The 21,405-nt window shown below is 55.1% G+C and overlaps 1 protein-coding gene across 4 annotated transcripts in view; it reads right to left on the bottom strand.

Annotated features, from left to right (window-relative positions):
- The window catches only part of si:ch73-281f12.4 (RA_Radil_like and Myo5p-like_CBD_Rasip1 domain-containing protein), a 232,678-nt gene that overhangs the window by 16,512 nt on the left and 194,761 nt on the right, over positions 1–21,405 (bottom strand). For all 4 annotated transcript variants that reach the window (XM_041216956.1, XM_041216958.1, XM_041216959.1 and 1 more), the window contains exon 14: positions 15,195–15,295. In XM_041216956.1, the coding sequence (XP_041072890.1) occupies positions 15,195–15,295 (101 nt within the window). The remainder of the gene's footprint in view (positions 1–15,194; positions 15,296–21,405) is intronic.

Below are 21,405 nucleotides of genomic sequence, written 5' to 3'. Positions count from 1 at the left end.
ATGCCCCTACCCCACCCCCCACACACACACACACACATACCCCTACCCCCCCACAACACACACATGCCCCTACCCCCACCCCCCACACACACACACATACCCCTACCCCCCCACAACACACACATGCCCCTACCCCACCCCCCACAACACACACATGCCCCTACCCCCACCCCCCACACACACACACATACCCCTACCCCCCCACAACACACACATGCCCCTACCCCACCCCCCACACACACACACATACCCCTACCCCCCCACAACACACACATGCCCCTACCCCACCCCCCACACACACACACATACCCCTACCCCCCCACAACACACACATGCCCCTACCCCACCCCCCACACACACACACACACATACCCCTACCCCCCCACAACACACACATGCCCCTACCCCACCCCCCACACACACACACATACCCCTACCCCCCCACAACACACACATGCCCCTACCCCACCCCCCACACACACACACATACCCCTACACCCCACACACACACATCCGCCTACCCCCCCCCCACACACACACACACACATCCCCCTAACCCCAACACACACACATCCCCCTACACCCCCACACACACACACACACATCCCCCTACACCCCCACACATCCCCCTACACCCCCACACACACACACACACATCCCCCTACACCCCCACACATCCCCCTACACCCCCACACACACACACATCCCCCTACCCCCAACACACACACACATCCCCCTAACCCCAACACACACACACATCCCCCTAACCCCAACACACACACATCCACCTACACCCCCACACACACACATCCCCCTACACCCCCACACACACACACACACACATCCCCCTACACCCCCACACATCCCCCTACACCCCCACACACACACACATCCCCCTACCCCCAACACACACACATCCCCCTACACCCCCACACACACACACACACACACACACATCCCCCTACACCCCCACACACACACACACACACACATCCCCCTACACCCCCACACATCCCCCTACACCCCCACACACACACACATCCCCCTACCCCCAACACACACACATCCCCCTACACCCCCACACACACACACACACACACACACACACACACACATCCCCCTACCCCCCACACACACACATCCCCCTACACCCCCACACACACACACACACACATCCCCCTACACCCCCACACATCCCCCTACACCCCCACACACACACACATCCCCCTACCCCCAACACACACACACATCCCCCTAACCCCAACACACACACATCCACCTACACCCCCACACACACACACACACATCCCCCTACACCCCCACACATCCCCCTACACCCCCACACACACACACATCCCCCTACCCCCAACACACACACACATCCCCCTACCCCCAACACACACACATCCCCCTACACCCCCACACACACACATCCCCCTACACCCCCACACACACACACATCCCCCTACCCCCAACACACACACATCCCCCTACCACCCACACACACACACACACATCCCCCTACCCCCAACACACACACATCCCCCTACCCCCCACACACACACACATCCCCCTAACCCCCACACACATCCCCCGAACCCCCACACACACACATCCACCTAACCCCCACACACACACACATCCCCCTAACCCCCACACACACACATCCCTCTACACCCCCACACACACACACATCCCCCTAACCCCCACACACATCCCCCGAACCCCCACACACACACATCCGCCTAACCCCCAACACACACACATCCCCCTACCCCCCACACACACACATCCCCCTACCCCCCACACACACACATCCCCCTACCCCCCACACACACACATCCCCCTACCCCCCACACACACACATCCCCCTACCCCCCACACACACACATCCCCCTACCCCCCACACACACACATCCCCCTAACCCCCACACACACACACACATCCCCCTACCCCCAACACACACACATCCCCCTACCCCCAACACACACACATCCCCCTACCCCCAACACACACACATCCACCTACCCCCCACACACACACATCCGCCTACCCCCCACACACACATATCCCACTACCCCCACACACACACACGCCCTACCCCCCCACACACATCCCCCTACCCCCCACACACACACAGGCCCTACCCCCAACACACACACATCCCCCTACCCCCAACACACACACATCTCCCTACCCTCAACACACACACATCCCCCTACCCCCAACACACACACATGCCCCTACCCCCCCCACACATCCCCCTACCCCCCCCACACATCCCCCTACCCCCCCACACACACATCCGCCTACCCCCCAACACACACATCCCCCTAACCCCCACACACACACATCCCCCTAACCCCCACACACACACACACATCCCCCTACCCCCAACACACACACATCCCCCTACCCCCAACACACACACATCCCCCTACCCCCAACACACACACATCCCCCTACCCCCAACACACACACATCCACCTACCCCCCACACACACACATCCACCTACCCCCCACACACACACATCTGCCTACCCCCCACACACACATATCCCACTACCCCCCACACACACACACGCCCTACCCCCCCACACACATCCCCCTACCCCCCACACACACACAGGCCCTACCCCCCACACACATCCCCCTACCCCCTACAAACACACACTCCCTACCCCTCCACACACACATCCTCCTACCACCCACACACACATATCCCCCTACCCCCCACACACACATATCCCCCTACCCCCCACACACACATATCCCCCCTACCCCCCACACACACATCCCCCAACACACACACATCCCCCTACCCTCCACACACACACATCCCCCTACACCCCCACACACACACACATCCCCCTACCCCCAACACACACACATCCCCCTACCCCCAACACACACACATCCCCCTACCCCCCACACACACACACATCCCCCTACCCCCCCACACACACACATCCCCCTACACCCCCACACACACACACATCCCCCTACACCCCCACACACATCCCCCTAACCCCCACACACACACATCCCCCTAACCCCCACACACACACATCCGCCTAACCCCCACACACACACACATCCCCCTAACCCCAACACACACACATCCCCCTACCCCCCACACACACATCCCCTTACCCACCACACACACACATATCCCTACCCCCCACACACATCCCCCTACCCCCCACACACACACATCAGCCTACCCCCCACACACACACATCCCCCTACCCCCAACACACACACATCTCCCTACCCTCAACACACACACATCCCCCTACCCCCAACACACACACATGCCCCTACCCCCCCCACACATCCCCCTACCCCCCCCACACATCCCCCTACCCCCCCACACACACATCCGCCTACCCCCCAACACACACATCCACCTACCCCCCACACACACACATCCGCCTACCCCCACACACACACACACACACATCCCCATAACCCCAACGCACACACATCCCCCTACACCCCCACACACACATACATCCCCCAACCCCCCACACACATCCCCCAACCCCCCACACACATCCCCCTTCCCCCCACACACATCCCCCTACCCCCCACACACACATATCCCCCTACCCCCAACACACACACGCCCTACCCCCACACACATCACCCTAACCCCTACAAACACACACCCCCTACCCCCAACACACACACATCCCCCTACCACCCACACACACACATCCCCCTACCCCCCACACACGCACACATCCCCCTACCACCCACACACACACATCCCCCTAACCCCTACAAACACTCACCCCCTACCCCTCCACACACACATCCCCCTACACCCCACACACATACATCCCCCTACCACCCACACACACACATCCACCTACCCCCCACACACACACCCCCTAATCCTCACACACACACATCCCACCAGCCCCCCACACACACTTCCCCCTACCCCCCCACACACACACGTCCCCCTACCCCCACACACACACACCCCTAACCCCCACACACACACACACACACCCAACCCCCCACACACACACACATCCCCCTACCACCCACACACAGACATCCCCCTACCCCCCCCCACACACACACCCCTACCACCCACACACAGACATCCCCCTACCCCCCCCCACACACACACGTCCCCCTACCCCCCCACACACACACACCCCTACCCCCCCACACACACACATCCCCCTACCCCCCACACACACACACCCCTACCCCCCACACACACACACCCCTACCCCCCCACACACACATCCCCCTACCCCCCCACACACACACACCCCTACCCCCCACACACACACACCCCTACCCCCCCACACACACACATCCCTACCCCCCCACACACACACCCCTACCCCCCCACACACACACATCCCCCTACCCCCCACACACACACATCCCACTAGCCCCCCCACACACACATCCCCCTACCCCCCACACACACACCCCTACCCCCCCACACACACACCCCCTACCCCCCACACACACACCCCCTACCCGCCACACACACATCCCCCTACCCCCCACACACACACACCCCCTACCCCCCACACACACATCCCCCTACCCCCCACACACACACCCCTACCCCCCACACACACACACCCCCTACCCCCCACACACACACATCCCCCTACCCCCCCACACACACACACCCCTACCCCCCACACACACACACCCCTACCCCCCCACACACACACATCCCCCTACCCCCCCACACACACACACCCCTACCCCCCACACACACACACCCCTACCCCCCCACACACACACATCCCTACCCCCCCCACACACACACCCCTACCCCCCCACACACACACATCCCCCTACCCCCCACACACACACATCCCCCTACCCCCCACACACACACACCCCTACCCCCCACACACACACATCCCACTAGCCCCCCCACACACACATCCCCCTACCCCCCACACACACACCCCTACCCCCCCACACACACACCCCCTACCCCCCACACACACACCCCCTACCCGCCACACACACATCCCCCTACCCCCCACACACACACACCCCCTACCCCCCACACACACATCCCCCTACCCCCCACACACACACCCCTACCCCCCACACACACACACCCCCTACCCCCCACACACACACCCCCTACCCGCCACACACACACCCCCTACCCGCCACACACACATCCCCCTATCCCCCACACACACACACCCCCTACCCCGCACACACACATCCCCCTACCCCCCACACACACATCCCCCTACCCCCCCACACACACATCCCCCTACCCCCCACACACACATCCCCACACCCAACACACACACACCCCCTACCCCCCACACAGCCCCCTACACCCCACACACAAATCCCCCTACCCCCAAACACACATTCCCCTACACCCCCACATACACACATCCCCCTACCCCCCCACACACAAATCCCCCTACCCCCACACACACACACATATCCCCTTACCCCCCCACACAAATCACCGTACCCCCGATACACACACCCCCTATCCCCAAACATACACATCCCCCTACCCCCCACACACAAATTCCCCTACCCCCCACACACAAATCCCCTACCCCCACACACACAAATCCCCTACCCCCCACCAACACACATCCCCCTACCCCCCACCAACACACATCCCCCTACCCCCCACACACAAATCCCCACACCCCACACACACACACCCCCTACCCCCCACACAGCCCCCTACGCCCCACACACAAATCCCCCTACCCCCAAACACACATTCCCCTACACCCCCACATACACACATCCCCCTACCCCCCACACACAAATCCCCCTACCCCCACACACACACATCCCCCTACCCGCCACACACACACATCCCTCTACCCCCCACACACACACATCCCCCTACCACCCACCCACACATCCCCTACCCCTCACACACACACATCCCACTAGCCCCCCCACACACACATCCCACTACCCCCCACACACACACCCCTACCCCCCACACACACACACCCCCTACCCCCCACACACACACCCCCTACCCACCACACACACATCCCCCTACCCCCCCCACACACACACCCCCTACCCCCCACACACACACACCCTACCCCCCACACACACACCCCCTACTCCCCACACACACACCCCCTACCCCCCACACACACATCCCCCTACCCCCCACACACACATCCCCACACCCAACACACACACACCCCCTACCCCCCACACACACATCCCCCTACCCCCCACACACACATCCCCACACCCAACACACACACACCCCCTACCCCCCACATACACACATCCCCCTACCCCCCCACACACAAATCCCCCTACCCCCACACACACACACATCCCCCTACACCCCCACACAAATCACCGTACCCCCGACACACACACCCCCTATCCCCAAACATACACATCCCCCTAACCCCCACACACAAATTCCCCTACCCCCCACACACAAATCCCCTACCCCCACACACACAAATCCCCTACCCCCACCAACACACATCCCCCTACCCCCCACCAACACACATCCCCCTACCCCCACACACACAAATCCCCACACCCCACACACACACACCCCCTACCCCCCACACAGCCCCCTACGCCCCACACACAAATCCCCCTACCCCCAAACACACATTCCCCTACACCCCCACATACACACATCCCCCTATCCCCCACACACAAATCCCCCTACCCCCACACACACACACATCCCCCTACCCCCCACACACACACATCCCCCTACCCCCCCCACACACACACATCCCCCTACCCCCCACACACACACATCGCCCTACCCCCCACACACACACATCCCCCTACCCCCCACACACACACATCCCCCTACCCCCCACACACACACATCCCCCTACCCCCCACACACACACATCCCCCTACCCCCCACACACACACATCCCCCTACCCCCCACACACATCCCCCTACCCCCCACACACACAAATCCGCCTACCCCCCACACACACACATCCGCCTACCCCCCCCCACACACACACACACACAAATCCCCCTAACCCCAACGCACACACATCCCTCTACACCTCCACACACACACACATCCCCCTACACCCCCACACACATCCCCCTACCCCCAACACACACACATCCCCCAACCCCCCACACACATCCCCCTACCCCCCACACACACTCATCCCCCTACCCCCCACACACACTCATCCCCCTATCCCCCACACACACTCATCCACCCACCCCCCACACACACACATCCCCCTACCCCCCACAAACATCCCCCTACCCCCCACACACATCCCCCTACCCCCCACACACACATATCCCCCTACCCCCAATACACACATGCCCTACCCCCACACACATCCCCCTAACCCCTACAAACACACATCCCCTACCACCCACACACATCCCCCTACCACCCACACACACACATCCCCCTAACCCCTACAAACACACATCCCCCTACCCCTCCACACACACATCCCCCTACCCCCCACACACAGAAATCCGCCTACCCCCCACACACACACATCCGCCTACCCCCCACACACACACACACACACAAATCCCCCTAACCCCAACGCACACACATCCCTCTACACCCCCACACACACACACATCCCCCTACACCCCCACACACATCCCCCTACCCCCAACACACACACATCCCCCAACCCCCCACACACATCCCCCTACCCCCCACACACACTCATCCCCCTACGCCCCACACACACTCATCCCCCCACCCCCCACACACACACATCCCCCTACCCCCCACACACATCCCCCTACCCCCCACACACATCCCCCTACCCCCCACACACACATATCCCCCTAACCCCAATACACACACACTCTACCCCCACACACACACATCCCCCTACCCCCCACACACATCCCCCTACCCCCCACACACACATATCCCCCTAACCCCAATACACACACACTCTACCCCCACACACACACATCCCCCTACCCCCCACACACATCCCCCTACCCCCCACACACACATATCCCCCTAACCCCAATACACACACACTCTACCCCCACACACATCCCCCTAACCCCTACAAACACACATCCCCTACCCCCAACACACACACATCCCCCTAACCCCTACAAACACACATCCCCCTACCCCCCACACACACATCCCCCTACCCCCCACACACACATCCCCCTACCCCCCACACACACATCCCCCTACCCCCCACACACACATCCCCCTACCCCCCACACACACATCCCCCTACCCCCCACACACACATCCCCCTACCCCCCCACACACATACATCCCCCTACCCCCCACACACATACATCCCCCTACCCCCCACACACACACATCCCCCTACCCCATTCCCCCACACACACATCCCCCTACCCCATTCCCCCACACACACCCCCCTACCCCATTCCCCCACACACCCCCCTACCCCATTCCCCCACACACCCCCCTACCCCATTCCCCCACACACACCCCTACCCCATTCCCCCACACACACCCCCCTACCCCATTCCCCCACACACACCCCCCTACCTCATTCCCCCACACACACACCCCTACCTCATTCCCCCACACACCCCCCTACCCCATTCCCCCACACACCCCCCTACCCCATTCCCCCACACACACCCCTACCCCAGTCCTCCACACACCCCCCTACCCCATTCCCCCCCACACACCCCTACCCCAGTCCCCCACACACACTCCCCTACCCCATTCCCCCACACATCCCCCTACCCCAGTCCCCCACACACACCCCCCTACCCCAGTGCCCCACACACACCCCCCTACCCCATTCCCCCACACACACCCCCCTACCCCAGTCCCCCACACATCCCCCTACCCCAGTCCCCCACACACACCCCCCTACCCCAGTCCCCCCCACACACCCCCCTACCCCATTCCCCCACACACACCCCCCTACCCCAGTCCCCCACACACACCCCCCTACCCCATTCCCCCACACACACCCCCCTACCCCATTCCCCCACACACACCCCTACCCCATTCCCCCACACACCCCCCTACCCCATTCCCCCACACACACCCCCCTACCCCATTCCCCCACACACACCCCCCTACCCCATTCCCCCACACACACCCCTACCCCATTCCCCCACACACACCCCCCTACCCCATTCCCCCACACACCCCCCTACCCCATTCCCCCACACACCCCCCTACCCCAGTCCCCCACACACACCCCCCTACCCCAGTCCTCCACACACACTCCCTACCCCCTTCCCCCACACACACCCCCCTACCCCATTCCCCCACACACACCCCCCTACCCCAGTCCCCCACACACACCCCCCTACCCCAGTCCCCCACACACACCCCCCTACCCCAGTCCGCCACACACACCCCCCTACCCCAGTCCCCCACACACACCCCCTACCCCAGTCCCCCACACACACCCCCTACCCCAGTCCCCCACACACACCTCCCTACCCCAGTCCCCCACACATCCCCCTACCCCAGTCCCCCACACACACCCCCCTACCCCAGTCCCCCACACACACCCCCCTACCCCATTCCCCCACACACACCCCCCCTACCCCAGTCCCCCCCACACACCCCCCTACCCCATTCCCCCACACACCCCTCTACCCCATTCCCCCACACACCCCTCTACCCCATTCCCCCACACACCCCCCTACCCCATTCCCCCACACACCCCCCTACCCCATTCCCCCACACACACCCCTACCCCATTCCCCCACACACCCCCCTACCCCATTCCCCCACACACACCCCCCTACCCCATTCCCCCACACACACCCCCCTACCCCATTCCCCCACACACACCCCTACCCCATTCCCCCACACACACCCCCCTACCCCATTCCCCCACACACCCCCCTACCCCATTCCCCCACACACACCCCTACCCCAGTCCCCCACACACACCCCCCTACCCCAGTCCTCCACACACACTCCCTACCCCATTCCCCCACACACACCCCCCTACCCCAGTCCCCCACACACACCCCCCTACCCCATTCCCCCACACACACCCCCCTACCCCATTCCCCCACACACACCCCCCTACCCCAGTCCCCCACACACACCCCCCTACCCCAGTCCCCCACACACACCCCCCTACCCCAGTGCCCCACACACACCCCCCTACCCCAGTCCCCCACACACACCCCTACCCCAGTCCCCCACACACACCCCTACCCCAGTCCCCCACACACACCCCTACCCCAGTACCCCCCACACACCTCCCTACCCCAGTCCCCCACACATCCCCCTACCCCAGTCCCCCACACACACCCCCCTACCCCAGTCCCCCACACATCCCCCTACCCCAGTCCCCCACACACACCCCCCTACCCCAGTCCCCCACACACACCCCCCCTACCCCAGTCCCCCACACACACCCCCCCTACCCCAGTCCGCCACACACACCCCCCTACCCCAGTCCCCCACACACACCCCCCTACCCCAGTCCCCCACACACACCCCCCTACCCCAGTCCCCCACACACACCCCCCTACGCCAGTCCCCCACACTCAATCCCACACAAACCCCCCTGCCCTACTCCCACACAGACAACACCCCACTTGTCCTGATGTCTCCAGGAATTAAAGATTAATCTTCAGGTCACTGTTGGGAGGAAACCCGTGGACAAAACTCAGTGGTGTTCAAATTCTTTGTTATTTTATCTCTTTGTTTGTTAATTATAGAAATCCCAGACGTGGGAAATGCTGTTGGGAGCATCATTTCCTCAGTGACCGGTGGGAAGGCAGAACATTGGAGGAATGGAGATGTCAGGTAGCCAATAGCAAGAGTATGGGGAGAGCAGGGTGATAGGGGTGGCGGTGTGGTGGAGGGTCGAGGAGTGAGGGGGAGTTGGGGTGTCACGGGGGGGGGTGGTGTTATGGGCAGGATGAAATCTCTAGGAGTATCAGCAAACAGATATGGCAGCCATATGCACCCTCGGCCCTGTGTATTTATCGATATGGGAATGACAGGTTTGCTGTGATATGGAGAAGGAATCTCTCTTACTGTCACATTCTGTCCAAACTGGGGACGAGATTTCCAGGAAATTAGATAAGGGCCCAGCTGTCAAATGAAAGTTTGAATTCATTCTCTGGAACATTCCAAGGCTGGACTATGAAGGGCAGTCAGCCAACTGATGGGAGTTGTTTTTTCCAACGCTGTTATTCAGACCCTCCCCCTGGGTGTGGGTTACATAGCACATGTTGTCTTGCATTCACTCTGCTGGATGTAGGTGGTGTCTAGCCAGTGTTTAATCTGGCAAAACAAATCAACAGGTTCCCACTTTGCATCAGTTGTGATTTAGTTGGTAGCTCTGTCACCTCTGAGACAGAAGGTTGTGGGTTCAAGTCCCACTCCAGAGACCTGAGCATGATAATAAAGACCCACAGTCCCGGTGCTGGACAGAAGCTGCACTGTTGAGGAGCCGCTGAGACGATGAACTAAGACCCACTCTACCCTGTCAGTTGGATGAAAAGATCCAAAGACCATGATTTGGAAGAAAGGTACAGAAGTTTCCCAGTGTCCTGACCAGTAGTTATCCCTCAACTCACATCACCAAAGTATATTATCTGGACATTATCACATTGCTGATGCTCAGAACTATCTGTGCCCAAACCGGATTCTGAATTTCCTGTATTGCTAACATAGAAAGGAATCCAAAAGTCTTCCACAGGTATATCAAGAGTATAAAGAGGAGTTGGGCTGATTAGGGGCCTGTAAGGGTATTTCTGTATGGAGGCAGGGGGCATGACTGAGGTATTAAATGAATACTTTTCATCTGTCTTTACCAAATCAGAGTGGAGGAGGAGGTGGTTGAGACACTGGATGAGTTAAAAATTAAAAAAGTGGAGGTGGTATTAGAAAGGCTGGTTGTACTTCAAGTTGATGAGTTACCAGGACCAGATGAGATGCAGCCAAGGATACTGAGAGAAGTAAGGGTGAAAATTGCAGAGGCACTGGCTAGAATCTTCCCAGCCTCCTTGGATACAGGGGTGGTACCAGAATATTGGAGAACTGTATATGTTACAGCCTTGTTCAAAAAAGGGTGCAAGGTTAAACCCAGCAACTAAACGCCTGGTGGCGAGAAAACTTTTAGATAATTTGGGACAAAATTAACATTCACTTGTCCAAATATGGGTTAATCAACAAAAGCAATCACAGATTTGTTAAGGACAAATCATGTTTGAATAACTTACTTGAGATTTTTGATGATGTAACAGAGAGGGTTGATGAGGGTGATGCTGTTGATGAGGTGTACAAGGACTTCCAAAGATATTTGATACAGTGCCACACAACAGACTTGTGAGCAAAGTTAGAACTCATGGAATAAAAGGGACAGTAGAACATGGATACGAAATTGGGTGAGTGACAGGAAACAGGGAGTAGTGGTGGACAGTTGTTTTTTGAACTGGAAGAAAAGTTATAGTGAGGTTTCCCCAGGGATCAATGCTTTTTTGATCTACATTAATGACCTAGACTTTGGTGGCAGGGCACAATTTCAAAATTTGCAGATGACACAAAACTTGGAATTATTGTGAACTGAGAGGACGGTAGTGTAGAACTTCAAAAGGACACAAGTTAATGAAACAGACAGTTAAGTGACAGATTAAATTTAATGCAGAGAAGTGTGAAGTGATACATTTTAGATGGCTGTATTGCCCACCCAGGGTTGAGGATCTCTGCTCAGGGTTGGAGAGGTGGGGGAGGATCCAGTTGTTGTGGTCCATGTAGTTACCAACTACATAGGTAGGACAAGGAAAGAGGTTCTGCATAGACAATATGAGGGAGGCACAAAATTTAAAGGAAGAACCTCAAAGGTAATCTCCGGATTACTTGAGCCATGTGCAAATTGGCACAGGGTAAATAGATTAGAGAGATAAATGCTTGGCTCGAAAGCTGGTGTGGGAGAAGTGGGTTCCGGTTTATGGGGCACTGGCACCAGTACTGGGGAACGTGAGGCTATACCATTGGGATGGTCTTCACCTGAACCTGAACCTGAACTGGGACCAGTGTTCTAGTGAGTCATATTACTAGGGAAGTCGAAAGGGCTTTAAACTAAATAGAGGAAGGAAAGGACCATGTAGAGGAAGATTGAGTAAATTAAAGGGAAATTACAAGATGATAGATCAAGGCAGCAATAAAGGTAATGATCATCAGAGTTTGACAGGAAGGGGAGTGATTATAAACTTAAAGAGTGTGCCAGAAGATAGTGGCAGAGTAAGAAAAGCAATAAAAAACACTGAGGGGCTCTGTATATGAATGCCTGTATATGAATATATGCCTGTATATGAATGCCTGTATATGAATGCCTGCAGCATTCATAATTAAACAGATGGATTATCAGCTTATATAGGAATTCATACGTATTACCTGATAGCCATTAAAGAGCTGTGGCTACAAGGAAACTAAAGCTGGGACCTGAATATCCAAGGGTATGTGATATTCAGGAATGACAGGAAGCCAGAAAAAGTGGTGGGGTAGCTCTGTCAATTAAAGAGGGCATTAGTACTGTAGTGAGTGATATCCTTAGTTCTAAAGATCAAGACATTGAATCAGTTTGGGTGGAATTAAGAAACATCAAGAGGCAGAAAACATTGGTGGGAGTTGTTTATAGACCACCAAACAGCAGTGGTAATGTAAATCACAGTATAAATCAGGAAATTAGAGGTGCTTGTAACAAGGGTAATACAGTAATCATAGGGGATTTCAGTTAGACTGGGTAAACCTAATTGGTATGAATGTTGTGGAGGACAAATCCTTGGAATGTATGCGAGATGGTTTTCTAGAGCAGTACTTTGAGGAAGCAACTGGGTAATTGTTTTTTTTTAGATCTCATACTGTGCAATGAAAAAGGGCTAATTAATAATCTTGTTGTAAAGGAGCCTTTAGGAAAGAGTGACCATAATATGCTAGAATTTTACATTAAGTTTGAAAGTGATGTTGTTCAATCAGAAACTAGGGTATTAAATCTATATTTCTTAAATGGTGAGAGGCTGGGAAGTGTTGAACTTCAAAGGGTGTCCTTGTTCATGAGTCACTGAAAGCTAACATGCAGGTACAGCAAGCAATTAAGAAGGCAAATGGTATGTTGTCATTTATTACAATTTGAGAATAGAGTAAGGATGTCTTACTACAATTATATAGAGCCTTGGTGAGACCACACCTGGAACATTGTGTGCAGCTGTGATCTTCTTTCCTAAGGAAAGATATACTTGCCATTGGGAGTGCAACAAAGGTTCACCAAACTAATTCTTAGGATGGAGGGATTATCCTATGAAGAACAATTAAATATATTGGGCCTTTATTCTCTGAAGTTTAGAAAAATGAGAGGTGATTGCATTCAAAGATACAAAATTCTTACAGGGCTCGACTGGCTAGATGTGGGAAGGATGTTTCCTCTGGTTTGGGGGGCGTTTTGAACCAGGAGACACAGTCTCAAAATAATGGGCAGGCCATGTAGGACTGAGATATTGGAGGTATTTCTTCACTCAGAGGGTGGTGAATCTTTGGAATTCTCTGCCTGAGAGGCTGTGGAGGCTCAGTCATTGAGTATGTTCAAGACTGAGATCGATAGATTTCTACATGTTAAAACCATCGAGGGATAAGGGGATAGTACAGGAAAATGGGGTTAAAATAGAAGATCAGCCATGATCTCATTGAATGGTGGAGCGGGCTCGAAGGGCTGAATGGCCTCCTCCTGCTCCTAGTCCTTATGTTCTTAATGGTGGAAGGGTGATTGGCAAAAGAAGCAATGTCAACACGAAGAAAATCTTTCTCATATCTGAGTGGTTAGGATGTAGAATGCACAACATGAGTGTGTGGTGGATGCAGATTCAATCATGGCTTCCAAAAGGGAATTGGAGAAATATCTGAACAGAAAAGAATTGCAGGGCGACTGGAAAATGGGGGTGAAGAGTGGAACTCGGTAAGTTACTCTTGCAGACATCCAGCACAGACACAATGTACCAAATGACCTCCTTTTGTGCTGTAACCATTTTATGATTACAACAGTGACTATATGTCAAAAATAATCCTGACCCTGAATAAACAGTGACTCCATACAGTTACAGTGAGTGACCCTAACCCAGTTTGAAATTGGAATGTACAGTCGAGAGTGTGGTTTGTGCCAGATGAGGGAGAGTTAGGTTGGTCAATTAGAAAGAGTAAAGTTTGTAGTAATATGCTGTTCTCACCAGTCCATCCACTAACGCCAGACCCAGACCATGAGGCCCTCTTTCTAACTCGACAGTGAAGACCTCATCTTCAGCGTCGCTCTTCTGATGAGTGCAGCTCTCTAGAGGGAAAGAGTAGGGTGAAAGTCAATCTAACCTCTGCAACTGGTGCAATACACACTGCACGGATTCTCAGCACTTACTGTGGAACAGGATAAGTGACATACACAAGGAGAAAGATGAAAGAAACCTATACAGAAAAACAGAGGAATGGAGGGGAAGAAAAGGAGACATTCACACGAACATTCTCATGGAGAATGACAAAAACACATGTAGAGAGATACACACTGAGAAAGAGGAATAGAGGGAGAGAAAAAGTCTTGCATTTAGATAGCACCTTTCAATTCACAGGACATCCCAAAGCACTTTACAGCCAATTTGTGCACAACAGGATCCTACAAACAGCAAAGAAATAATGACAATATAATCTGCTTTGAGGTGTACTGGCCACGAGAGGCAGTGGTGTAATGGTAGTGCCACCAGACTAATAATCTAAAAATCCAGGGGTCCCAGGTTCAAATTCCCCAACAGCAGATGGTGAAATTTAAATTCAGTAAAAATCTGGAATCTCATTGTTGTAAAACCCGTCTGGTTCACACATCTGGGAAGGAAATCTGCCATCCTTACCTGGCCTAAATGCGACTCCAGACCCACAGCAATGTGGTTGTCTCTGAAATGCCCTCTGAAATGGCCATTCAGTCATGTCAAACTGTTAAAAAGCCTAAAAGGAATGAAACCGGATGGACCACCTGGCATCGACATAGGCACTGGAAATGACAATGGCGAACCCTGTTGACTCTGCAAAGTCCTCCTTACTAATATCTGGGGGCTTGTGCCAAAATTAGGAGAGTTACCTCACAGACTAGTCAAGACTGACCATCACCATCCCTGGGTAGGTCCTGTCCCACTGGCAGGACAGACCCAGCAGAGGTGGCGGCACAGTGGTATACAGTCAGGAGGGAGTTGCCCTGGGAGATGGAAAGGTTCTTGATTGGTAAGGGGATCAAAGGTTACGGGGAGAAGGTGGGAGAATGGGGTTGAGAAACTTATCAGCCATGATTGAATGGCGGAGCAGACTCGATGGGCCGAATGGCCCAATTTCTGCTCCTATGTCTTATGGTCTTATGGAGTCCTCAACATTGACTCTGGGACCACTTCATGGCATTAAGTCAAACATGGGCAAGAAAACCTCCTGCTGATTACCACGTACCACCCTCACCCCCCTCCTCAGCTGACGAATCAGTGCTCCTCCATGTTGAACACCACTTGGAGGAAGCACTGAGGGTGGCAAGGGTGCAGAATGTACTCTGGGTGGCACCACTACTGGCCAGGTTCTGAAGGACATCGCTGCTAACTGAGTCTGCAGCAGGTGCTGAAGGAATCAACAAGAGAGAAAAAACATACTTGACCTCATCCTCATCAACCTGCCTGCCACAGATACATCTGTCCATGACAGTAGTGGTAGGAATGACACTGCACAGTCCTTGTAGAAATGATGTCCCATCTTCACATTGAGGATACCCTGTAATGTGTTGTGTGGCACTGCCACCGTGCTAAATGGGATAGATTTCAAATAGATCTAGCGACTCAAGCCTGGGTATCCATGAAGCGTTGTGGGCCATCAGCAGCAGCAGAATTGTACTTGAACACAATCTGTAACCTCATACCCCGGCATATCTCCCACTCTACCATTACCATCAAGCCAGGGGATCAACCTTGGTTCAATGAAGAGTGCAGGAGGGCATGCCAGGAGCAGCACCAGGCATACCTAAAAATTAGGTGTCAACCTGGTGAAGCTACAACACAGGATTACTAGCGTGCCAAACAGCATTAGCAGCAAGTGATAGACAGAGCCAAGCAATTCCACAGACAACGGATCAGATCTAAGCTCTGCAGTCCTGTCATGTTCAGTCACAAATGGTGAGGGACAATTAAACAACTCACTGGAAGACACCACTCCGGAAATATCCCCATCCTCAATGATGGGGGAGCCCAGCACAGCAGTGTAAAAGATAAGGCTGAAGCATTTGCTGAGAAGTGCTGAGTGGATGATCCATCTCGGCCTCCTCCGGAGGTCCCCAGCATCACAGATGCCAGTCAGCCAATTCGATTCACTCCATGTGACATCAAGAAGCACTGGATCATGAAAAGGCTATGGGCCCTGACAATATTTCAGCAATAGTACTGAAGACTTGTGCCACACTGTTCCAGTACAGCTATAGCACTGGCATCTACCCAGCTATGTGGAAAATTGCCCAGGTATGTCCTGTACACAAAAAGCAGGACAAATCCATCCCAGCCAATTATCACTTCATCAGTCTACTCTCCATCATCAGTAAAGTAACGGAAGGGGTCATCAACAGTGCTATCAAGCAGCACTTGCTTAGCAATAACCTGCTCACTGATGCCCAGTTTGGGTTCCGCCAGGGCCACTCAGCTCCTGACCTCATTACAGCCTTGGTTCAAACATGGACAAAAGAGCTGAACTCCCGAGGTGAGGATGAGAGTGACTGCCCTTGACATCGAGGCAGCAGTTGACCAAGTGTGGCATCAAGGAGCCCCAGCAATGGGAATCGGGGGAAATCTCTGCGCTGGTTGGAGTCATACCCAGCACAAAAGAAAATGGTTGTGGTTGTTGGAGGTCAATCATCTCAGCTCCAGGACATCACTGCAGGAGTTCCTCAGGGTAGTGCCCTAGACCCAACCATCTTCAGCTGCTTCAGCAATGACCTTCCTTCCATCATAAGGTCCGCAGTGGGGATGTTCACTGTTGATTGCACAATGTTCAGCACCATTTGCAACTCCTCAGATACTGAAGCAGTCCATGTCCAAATGCAGCAAGACCTGGACAATATCCAGGCTTGGGCTGACAAGAGGCAAGTAACATTCATGCCACACAAGTGTCAGACAATGACCATCTCCAACAAGAGAGAATTTAACCATCACCCCTTGATGTTCAATGGCATTACCATCACTGAATCTCTCACTATTAACACCCTGGGGTTACCATTGACCAGAAACTGAATTGGACTAGCCATATAAATACTCTGGCCAAAAGAGTTGGTCAGAAGCTAGGAATCCTGCAGTAAATAACACACCTCCTGACTCCCCAAAGCCTGTCCACCCTCTACAACACACAAGTCAGGAGTGTGATGGAATACTCCCCACTTGCCTGGATGAGTGCGGCTCCAACAACACTCAAGAAGCTCGACGCCATCCAGGACAAAGCAGCCCCGCTTGATTAGCATCCCATCCACAAACATTCACTCCCTCCATCACTGACACATGGTGTCGACAGTGTATAACATGCACAGCAGGAACTCATTAAGCCTTCTTAGACAGCACCTTCCAAACTCATGACCAACACCATCCACAAGGACAAGGGCAGCAGACACATGGGAACACCACCACATGGAAGTTCCCCTCCAAGTCACTCACCATCTTGACTTGGAAATATATCACCGTTCCTTCACTGTTGCTGGATCAAAATCCTGGAATTCCCTCCCTAACAGCACTCTAGGTGTACTTTAACTAGGTGGACTGCAGCGGTTCAAGAAGGCAGCACACCACCACCTTCTCAAGGGCAATTAGGGATGGGCAATAAATGCTGGCCCAGCCAATGATGCCCACATTCCATGAATAGAAAAAAAACCAGGGAGAATTCCTTTGCTCTTCATTGTATTGAGGCATAGGATCATTTATTTCTATGAAAGGGTGGTGTGGCCTTGGTTTGACATGTCATCTGATAAGCGCTACCACAGACAGTGCAGCACTCCCTCAGTGTGCACCAGTGTGTCAGCTTTGATTTTTCTGCTCAAGTCTCTGGAGTGGAATTTGAACCAACAATCTTCTCAGAGGCCAGAGTGCTTTCTATTTTATTCATTCCTGGGATGTAATCATCATTGGCAAAGCCAGCATTTATTGTCAATCCCTAAATTTCTCAGTGCATCTTGTAATTGGTACACACTGCTGTCACCGTGCGTCGATGGTGGAGGGATCTTTTTGGGTTAAACCAAATCAACAAAATGAAGGACAAATCAAGCACAGCCCCTAATTCAGGTCAGCTGTAAAACTAAAGACAAAATTTAAAGGAAACTTACAACTTTAAACCAAAATGTGATCAAAGGGGTCAATAAAACACCCCAGTCTGCGCGGTGCCCACCGAACATGGAAGGCCTCGAGAGTGCCGGCAGACAGCGCGTGCTCCCTCTCCAAAGAAACCCAGCCGCGAACGTAGCCGCGGAAGAGGGACAAACAATCAGGCGGGACTCCCCCGTCGATCGCCCGCTGCCTGGACCTGTTAATGGCCAACTTGGCCTGGCCCAGGAGCAGGTTGACGAGGAGGTCCTCCTCCTTCCCGACCCCCTTCCGCACCGGGTGCCCATAGATCAGGAGCGTGGGGCTGAAGTGCAAACAAAACATCAATAAAAGGTTTTTCAAATAACTAAAAAGGGAGTGCAGCCTACAACACCCTATGTATACATGGTCCACGGACTCCACAAGACCTCAAAAAGGGCATGTGTCCCGGGAGTCCGTGAACCTACACGTTCTCCAATTATAAGGGACTGCTGCATGCAACACCCTCCAACCCAGGTCCCCGATAGAAAGGGGGAGGACACCCCCGTAGAGGGCCTCCCATCGGGAGCCTCCGCCGCCGGACGGCAACAAGGCACGCCAGGGCGTGTCCGGGCGGCGGACAAGGGCGAGAAAATGGAAGGTGTGCAGCAGCAGTCCGTACAAAAAGCCCCTCTTTGCCGTGCCAAAAGGCACGGAGGGCATTTCCCCGAGGCGGCTCATATTGCAGGGCACCAGCAACCGAGGGAGGGTTCGGGGCTTGGGGCCAATGTGGAATTCTGTCCGAACAGGGGAACGCTCAGACGGAAGACCACCGCGCACCTGGGCCACCTCAAGACCCAAAATAACGTCGGGTCCGAGCACGACCGTTCTCAGGTCTTGGATGGCATTGGCTGCGACCTGGACACTCACAGACGCGCGTCGCGCCAACTCCTGCGGGAGCATCCAGCCCAGTCCTCCGCCACCCAGCACGTCCCCGATCCTGGTCACCCCTGCGGCCACAGCCCTCTTCTCCGCCAACCACTGAAAAGGACGGAGGGGCGGATTCCTGAGCAGCGGCTCTCTGACGATAGCCGCTACTCCTGACGGGGGAGAGCTGCGTCGCGAGGCGACCACTTTCCAGACTTTGATCAGGTCCTGGTAAAAGACGGGCAACGCCTGCAAGGAGCCACCGAGGCCCCTCTGCTCTATAAACAGGAGCTGCACGTCATAATTCAGGCCGTGCACCTGACGGAAGAAATACGTCGTCAGGGCACACCATCTAGGAGGCGGCTCAACGTAGAGGTATCGCTGCAGGGTCTGAAGGCGGAAAGTCGCCACCTGTGTGCGTAGGCACACTAGCGCCTGACCACCCTCCCTAAGCGGGAGATTCAGAACCTCGGCAGCGACCCAGTGCAATCTTTTGTCCCAGAAGAAGTCGACTAACAATTTCTGGATTTTTGTGACAAAGTCCGGGGGAGGGGTCAAAGTGACCAGCCGATACCACAACATGGCGGCGATCAGCTGGTTTATGACCAGAACTCGACCCCGGTAAGATAGCACTCGGAGCAGTCCTGTCCAGCACCGCAGGCGAGCGGTGACTTTCGTCTCCAGTTCCTGCCAGTTTGCTGGCCAGGATTCCTCAGCGGGGCAGAGATGGACCCCCAGGTAGAGGAGGCTGGTCCTGCTCCAGGTGAAAGGCCTGAGCTCCTCGGGTAGGGGATCCATCTGCCACTGACCGACCAGGAGTCCAGAACATTTACCCCAGTTGATCCTGGCAGAAGAAGCGGCAGAGTAGACCTCCTGGCACTCGCGCATCCTCCGCAAGTCAGCCGGGTCACTAAACATAAGGAGCACGTCATCGGCGTAAGCCGAAAGGACCACCCCGATGCCCAGCCCGTGCAGAACCAATCCCGACAACCTCCTCCGCAAGAGGCGCAGGAAAGGCTCCACGCAAATAGAATACAAGTGGCCAGACAGGGGGCAGCCCTGATGTACCCCTCTCCCAAAGCGAAGGGGCGCCGTCAGGGACCCGTTAACCTTCACTAGACACTCCGCGGCGGTGTACAGAAGTCGGATCCGGGCGACAAAATGCGTCCCGAACCCGGACGCTCGCAGA

Source organism: Carcharodon carcharias, chromosome 22 (assembly GCF_017639515.1).
Source record: "Carcharodon carcharias isolate sCarCar2 chromosome 22, sCarCar2.pri, whole genome shotgun sequence".
In the NCBI taxonomy this organism is placed as follows: Eukaryota; Metazoa; Chordata; class Chondrichthyes; order Lamniformes; family Lamnidae; genus Carcharodon; species Carcharodon carcharias.
Note: the sequence above shows the minus strand (reverse complement) of the source record. Positions and strands in the feature narration are given on the sequence as shown.